The sequence below is a fragment of the Adiantum capillus-veneris genome, chromosome 30 (assembly GCF_014529385.1).
Source record: "Adiantum capillus-veneris isolate H3 chromosome 30, ASM1452938v2, whole genome shotgun sequence".
Lineage (NCBI taxonomy): Eukaryota > Viridiplantae > Streptophyta > Polypodiopsida > Polypodiales > Pteridaceae > Adiantum > Adiantum capillus-veneris.
The window spans coordinates 74117340-74125646 of NC_140960.1; the positions used below are offsets into that span (position 1 = coordinate 74117340).

General features: G+C 41.8%; 1 protein-coding gene across 1 annotated transcript; it reads right to left on the bottom strand.

The window, feature by feature from the left end:
• Positions 1–5543: 5543 nt before the first annotated feature.
• Positions 5544–7137, bottom strand: LOC147418210 (uncharacterized). The gene is made up of 2 exons (XM_086507079.1): positions 6082–7137; positions 5544–5609 (listed from the first exon to the last, which is right to left on the bottom strand). The coding sequence occupies exons 1-2, from the start codon at positions 7135–7137 to the stop codon at positions 5544–5546; spliced, it is 1122 nt and encodes a 373-aa protein (XP_086363205.1).
• Positions 7138–8307: the final 1170 nt, after the last annotated feature.

Sequence of the window (8307 nt, forward strand, 5' to 3'; positions counted from 1 at the left end):
AGTCATTCAGGAAGCCTTTGGCTTTATGATTTACCTGAACAGCCTGTTTGGATTCCTCATGCAGAATCCTGATGAGGTGTTAGAGGAGCAGGATACAGCACCAGATGAAGAATGCGAGGAGACAACTCATACACAAGAAGTCGAGGAGGTTGAAGATACAATCGACCTTGAGGTTGAGGCAATTGAAGTACAAAGAAGTAAGATGCTCTCTGTGAAAACCACAGAAATCAAACTTCCATTGGATGTCAGTAACTTCACTGAGAAGCATGCTCAGATGATGTTGCCTGTTGTGCCTAACTTCAGGATTGGAGACAGGACCTATATCTTCTTACATGATGTGCAAAGCATCTTTTATTTAAGGGAGGATTTCTCCCTGGCTATTATTTCCAGAGTCCAAGAGGAGAGGAGTGGATTTGTTTCGGAGGATAGTAGTGATGATGAGGCAATGGAAACATCCAGCAATCCAATGGAATGCCTCCGAAGATGCTTTGAGAAAGCTGAAAAATACAAGGAGACACTACCTGATGAAGCCACCTTCCAAGCAATAAGACAAAGCCTAAGACCATCAACAAGTAACAAAGAAGTGGAGGATTGGTTTAACCATTCAGGTCAGGGGTCAACTACATCTGTAGACCTGTGGCAGGAAAACCTCTTTCTGCAGGATGAGAGCTTCATGGTAACTCTCTCTCTCTCTCTCTCTCTCTCTCTCTCTCTCTCTCTCTCTCTCTCTCTCTCTCTCTCTCTCTCTCTCTCTCTCTCTCTCTCTCTCTCTCTTTGTGTCACTTCTGACATGATATGTGCAGTCTTGGATTGCTGACAAGGATGACTTCCTTCGGCGGCGGACTCGAGAGTATCGTGGAAGGGATGCAGCCCTAGCGCAGTACCTTTCAAAGCTTTGCGAGTCGCCGATAGTAGTTTTTCACAATTCCATGTCACAAGAGGGTTCAATAGCAACTTACACATTCAAGACACTATCACGCTTCTTGGGTGGACCCGTGCTGGTCGGGCAGCGTATTACTACACCTACACAGCAATGGCACTAGCTCTTGGTAGACAAAACCCATATGAACTTTTAGAGTATGGCAAACATCTCATGATTCGTTACAAGGGTGACATGCCAAAAAACAAAATTGAACCTTCAAAATCTTGATACACTTCAAGTAGCAATTGTATAAGATCATGTATTACATAAATTTTGTACAATGTCATCCACTCAGAGTATCTTTCTCCACTTGTGATTCACATACACCATTGTCTCTCTCCACCTTCGTTGACTTTCACGAGCTCCCGAGTTGTTGTATGCCATTGATCTTTTAACTTTTTGTTGTTGTAAATGTCTGATGGCTTGTGCTGTTGCTGAATTTGCCAAGACTTCTTTTGCCTGCATTCGATGAATGATTCTACGATAGAACCATTCAAATAGTTCTCTCAAACTGTTAGCCTTGATTCGAGAGCCACCATGTCGTGTGTGCCTGAAATAAGCATTTCTCGCCATGTAATGAGACTTTTCCATCCCTTGGGTATTCCATATTGCCGGGTTCCCATACTTTTGTATAAAATATGGTAAATGATTGAAGATGATGTGCTGGATATGAAAACAGATTAGTTAGAATGTTTTACACTCACATATTTTCACATAAGAGAGAATGAAATACACGATAATACCATGTAGTGAGTAATCTGGGTGTCTATCCATGCTGTCTTGAATGATTTTTTCAGAAGGTTGAGATTCTCCTTGAACTTGTTCATATCACCTTGTGACCAGTCATCTTTGTCGCACATCAAAAATAGGATTTCTATTGATCGCCAAACCTCAGTCTTCGCGTTACGAGTAGTTGGTTCTTGGTCTTTGACTGCAATATGTAGCTTTTTCCAGCTCTGATACTCTACCTTGCTAACATAAGATGTGTTATATATTTTTCCATGTTTTGTTAGCTTCGGATCTCTTGTACCTTGGGGTTTAGATAAAAACCTCCGTGCCTTCACCCCACCGATGGATGGTTTGCATGGGACATCCTTCTCAGCAGTTGATCTCTTTTCATCCCGCTGGATTTTCACATTGCCACCATGAAGCCCCATATCCGACAGTACCATTTCTAAGCACTGCATGGCTACTTGTCGTTCTGTCGAGTTCTTAATCTTCCAAGCAAACCCGATATATAAGTAGACCAATTTCTCCACAATTCTACAAAGGGCATGCATTGTACAAATGTGGACATTCACAAGTGGTATTTTCAAAACCGATCGAAAAGCAAGATCCTCAATGTGACGTGTTGGAGCTTTTCTCCACCACTTTGGGTCCATGACCTTTGCAGGCTCCATGCAGAACAAACACGGCGACTTTGCCATTGCACCCATTCCACAATTATACATGCACTTTAATGTTTTGAGGTCACCTGCAAGATACCACTGAACTTGAAAGTCTCCCCTTCCATCTAGACGTAGTACCTCTCCCTGGTTAGTCTGTCAATCAATCACCTCGAGAATATTAGTTCGATGGAACACCCAATATAGAATCTCATGATCTTCTTTCTTTACCTGCAACACAAAATAAATGAGACTTAAGTAGATGTGAACATTTGAGCTTACCTGAGAATCTTGCTTACCTCAAACGCACCAAGCCACCATATGTTAGATTCTGATTGAACACTAAAATATAAAGGATCATCACTGGGACACTTTGAGAGGGCTCTATTCATTAAAGTAATAGTAACACGCTCTAGCTTTTTCTCTTTAACAAGCTCACACTCATCCAGTTTTAACACAAAATGTAATACCCCTCGTGACTCTTCAAATGTGATGTTGTAAAACTCCACCATTCTCTTCTGTAATATCCACAGGTCCATAAAAATATTATTGAACTCATCATATGCCATGTTTGCTCCATGGCCATTGTAAGTTTCTTTAATATGAAAGGGCTGTCCAAGATAGTCTCCCTGTGCCTCGTTAAGCTGAAGCCTCTCTTTCCAAACACTTGAGGCTGATGGTAGAAGTTTGGATTTTATACCCTTCTTAACAAAGATGGATGAGACAGACTTTTGGATAGACGAATATCCTCTTTTGCTTACACCAAGTGAATCAAGTGTGCCTTGTATCTCTTTTGTAGGCACTGAGTTCTCTGAAATAAAGCGGTCCACTACATTTCGTTGTAGGACCTTAAACTTCTTGTCATGTACTATATCTGCTATCAGGCTTCTACTTATAAGTGGCTTCAATCTCTTTCCTATATTGGCTTTGGGGTCAATGTTTTCCTTGTCAGGATAGATTGAATCTCTACATGAAGACAATGCATAAGTAAATAACAGAAAATTTGCTTCACTAACACTATTTAGGCACATGAAAACAATGCATAACAAGAAAAAACAAAAAGATTACTTAACTAAGACAATGTAGCCAACCAAGAAGCATCACCTTAATGCTCGGATTCTTTTCTTGAGACCTCCTGATGCAACCTGCAATGTTTCAAGATTGCGCAATTTCTTCTTTCGGATACGACCACCCAAGATGGTGTCCTTCAATTGACAACTTCGCACCTTTCCTTTCAGTTCTTGTACCTCTGTTTTATGTTGCAAAATGGTAACCTGATCTGTAGAATGTAAATGTGAAAGGCGAACAATCTCACATTGTTGAGCTTGGAGAATGTAAGTTTCAGCTTCTCTTGTAAGAGATTTACAATAACCTAGAAGGCCCTTTTCTCCATCACCAGCAAAGGTCAATAAGTTTGTAGGATTGACAAACGGTGGAGACGCATTAGTCATTGGATTCTTAGGGTAGAGAGAGCCTCTCGTCCAGATATCTATGTGTTTAGCTCCCTGAGCTCTGAGCGTGTCTATAGAAGCAGGAGGTATATGTGTGTTTGTTTTACTACGCTTAATCAATGGTTGGTACTCATTGTCCAAATCAATGTGAAGGTGATATTTGGCTCGTTTCTGGGTAACATTTGTGCCATTTGAGGAGTGCACCATTAGCCAAATGTGCAGGTTTAATGGAAAGTGAATAGCGGCTGCGCCTTCGTCCCTCCATGTTAGCCTCATTCCCTCCATATTGACGAGGTTCATTCAATGCAACTGAAAAGAGGATTATCCCTCAATCACTACGAATGAATGTTCAGAAGAGTAAGGAATCTACTTAAAGTACACTTTTTGAACTTTTACTATGAAAGACCCAGCTCTATTATTTGCCATTTTTTCTAGAGAGAGAGTGCAAAAAATACATTTTCTTAGAAGTCCCTCCAAATGACCTCCGAAATTTCCTAATGTAGCCCAGATCCCGACCTGCTCCGTTTGCGATGCAGAGAGCACCAAAATTGTTCGCCCTGGGCAGCTCGCCAACATTCGCTTCATGGACGAGCTCGACTGAGCATTGTGCAGGCCAGCGTGAGCTTCTCTCGTCTTCCTTGTTGCGCTGCTTCCCTGGTCGACGCCATGCTTCTCTTTTTTCCCTTGGCTCACCCCCATTCACACTTAATTTGTTTTGTGGGCGGCCCTTGGACGGCCCTGCCCTTTTAATTTTGGGCGGCCAACTCCCTTATAAGGGCACCACATTTGGCCTACAACTCCACGAAGGGGCGGAACTTTGGGTATTCAATCAATGCCTTGTTAGATGGAAGCTGAATCAGACCCTCTCTCTCTCCAGCTACAAGCTCTATGAAGTAAGAATTGGCATACATGCCGGCTAAAGCAATGCAGGCAATTGCTCCATGAGATGACATTTCGAACACGAAGCTCTTCAAGCACTTTTTGTACTTTATGAGACGTACACCACATTTGACTTACATGTAGACTATCATAGTACTGCTGCTGGCAATCTACCCTGCTATCAATGCATTGCAGGAGATAACATTACGGACAAGATTTTTGTCGAGCACTTACTCTGTTGCATTCGATCGAGAGCCAAAATCTCCCAGATGGCACCCCGTCAGAGCCGACCGGACTGACACAGATCCGGCCCCCGCTGAATCTTTAACGGCCAATAACTTAGCACCGGACGCGCTCCACAAAGTGAGCACTTCGGGCCCGTGCATTCATTTCATCTCTGTCACCTCAGCTGCAGTTGCCCAATCCGGTACGGATTTGCAATCGACTTGAACTTTAAACTGCCATAACTTCTTCATCGTAGCTCCAATCGACGAGCCGTAAAGACAGGCCGATAGAGCACTTTAAGCACTGCAGTTCTAGATCATAATATCCCATCTGTGCTCACTTCAAGCATACTCATTTTTGGCATCATTAAGGCATCTTTTGGCTCTTTTAAGCCGCATCTAGCATACATTAATCATTAAACTTGGCCTGTTATCAAGCCGTGATCACTGCTCAGTAAATGTGTAGGCTTCAAAGAAGCTTAGCTTGCATTTCTCTGCTCTTTTTCTCATCATGGCAACGGAGCTTCACGACATCCACCCCCTCTGAACCTGCACAGCCTCCGGTTTGTGCCAACAACACTTCAATATGCATCTGCTACAGGTACGTTAAGCTCCTTACCCATCATCAGACTCACGTAACTGGTAAACATATGAAAAATGAAATAAGGTTTATACCCTATCATCAATGTTCTAGATTAATCATTAGGCAGTTGTCCATCAAAAAATCTCTGAACCACATGTGCCGTATCTTCAAAGCATTCAATCATGGATAACTTGTTTAGTGAACCCTGCCAGACTCAAGTGCTCCAGTTAATGATGCACACGGCTTGACCATTAAGCTCTCTTTAAGGAACCCTGTCAAGCTCAAGTATTCCTTACTCTGTCTGAACACGGAATGGCCGCCCAACTCAATAGATGTGAAGATACTTCATCAATTATCCAAAGAAGTCAACTGGAAGCCAGCCATGTAATCTTATTGACCGCATAACAAAAACTATTCTGACTTGGCATAATCTAGAAAACAAAATCTTGTACCATGCAACCTGCTACAAGATAACGGGTACTCTTCAAATCAGCAACTTTGGACTTTAGGAGCCCCCATGATCAAACGGGAAACTAATCATTTGCCCCATTCTGAGCATTCCTTTAAAAAATTTGCACCATCCTCCAGGATCATAGGAAAAATACAAGAATTTCCAATCATTACAGCATAAACATACATTAACCCATAAATCTTCATGCAAACCGCCTGGATCATATGGCATATAAAGTAACTGACAACAATCATAGCTGACATGATAACCTCCTGGGTCATAAGGTATTGGAAGATCATATTTCAAGTATATTGCATCTCCACAAACTTTCTCATAGCATAGGAACAAAAAGTCCCAAATTCCCATCATAGCAGAACCCAGAGGCAAAATGAATTCAATCACTATGGTTTCCAAAATATCAATCTGCATTTGTGAGTCATTGAATGCCATCACTTCATTTGATACCACAAACGCTGCATGGCTGGATTCTGTATTAGGCACAAACTCCTCTAGAGCCTCAACCAAAAGCATCATAATCTCTTTATCATATGTTGTAGGATGTTCTTCACTACTTTTGTCACAAGGAGCTCGAAATTCCTCTAACACATCATCAAGCAGATCCATAAGCTCCATATCTTCCTCCTTGGAAGAACCACCTAGTTTGTGAGTATTATCACAGGAAACCTCATGGCTTGTTGCATACATAGGCACGAATTGTTCTGGCAGCTTCACACTCCCCTTCAAATATCGTTCCACTTCAATAGCACAAGTCTCAGCATGCATTACAAAGATATCATCAATTTCTTTTTCCATAGCATCATCATAGCAAACCCTGTAACCTATAGCATTCATAGACTGATCATCATCCATCACCCCCTCTGAATATGCATCTCCATAATCATAATCTTTGTCTTGGTTCACATCAAATACATATGGTTGAGCATCAAATACATCTACATCATCACCAATGTCCTGAAATGTAGCCATAGACATAAAACCCTCTTGTATAGCATCATCCAAAACAATTGCTTTTGCATGTAATGCTGCATAAGCATTCTCTTCATGTTCTACACCCAAAGAGCACTCCAAATGGGCATCCACATCACATATTGACTTTGACAAACATGTTTCTTGATCACTGCTAGCAACTATGCTTGTATGCAAACCATGTACTGGCTCTGAGAAACCTGCTTCCTCATTTATGTCACTTTGAGAGGATACGACTGCATGCTTAGCATCCATAGAGTCATGTCTGCTTTGGAATAAAGAAGACAATCCCAATCGAGCATAAACAGTATCTACTATGAAATCATCATCTGCATGCAATAATGTCTCGTCTTCTTGAAGACATGCATCAATAACAGATTCTAGCTTAGCATTTTCTTTGGCTTTATTTCTTGCAGAAATATGCTCCCAGAATTCATCATAGTTGAGGATCTGCATCTGATCCCCTTCACCTTTACAGAAGACAACCTTACTTCGTTCAATAATCTCCTTTATTTCTCGATCTAGAATCCTTGAGCTTTCGTAAATAAATTCCTCTGCAAAATACTCCCATCGTGTGGGATATGCTTCTGTCAGTTCTTGAACCTGCTTTTTAAAATCCGAATTAACAACCTCCTCAAAAGCTGCAATCATCCGATCTTCTAGAACATTTCGGCTCTTCATCTCAGCTTTGTAACATGCAATAAAACCTTATGGATCATATCCCTGGAAATTATAATACTGCTCCCGAATAGCATCAAGTGCTAGCTCTACAACATCATCAATCTGCTTTTTTATTTGCATGGCTTTTGCTTCCTGTAGATACCCCTGAACCAATTCCATCATTTTTGGTAAATCTGTAATTGCCAGATTTTCATCAAATCCATTGGCACTGAAATCTTCAATAAACTGCTTTAACTGTTCTGGCATCTCCATCTTTACCTCCCACCCCGGCTCGTTTCGCGTCGGGTTCACCAAAGATGTCGGGGGATATGTGTTCGCTACGTGAGCCGGGCAAGCACCGGGCCTCTGGCTGTGGTAGGTGTGAAAGAGAGAGAACAAGAACAACAGACACTGACAGCTCTGGCAATCACCGGAATCGTCAATTATTTGAATATTACTTCAACTACAACTTAGTCCTTAGCCAAGGCGGGCTATTAACAACATCGTCACTTGGATCAGCTGCTAACCGGGAGTTTAAGCTCCCGTTTATAGGATTAGCCGGGCCGTTAACGACACCGGACTTAACAAAATGCTTAATCAACTTCGAACTGATGACGGTGCCGGAAATTTTCTTATATCGCTTTATCTGCTTCGATTCTCACCTTCTCAAGCCTGCTTGCTTACTTCAACAGGTTTCTCGTCTTGGTCGCTCTTCAAGCTCCTTATTCCTCTTGCTTTCCTTACCCTCGTTATCTTTCTTGCTTA

What these genes read in the sequence shown, in the direction of transcription:
- LOC147418210 (XM_086507079.1), bottom strand. Translation starts at nt 7,137, where the DNA reads ATGGATGCTAAGCATGCAGTCGTATCCTCTCAAAGTGACATAAATGAG. An exon ending in ATGAAGATTTATGGGTTAAT is followed by an intron (nt 5,610 to 6,081) that starts GTATGTTTATGC and finishes AATGCTTTGAAG; the next exon opens with ATACGGCACATGTGGTTCAG.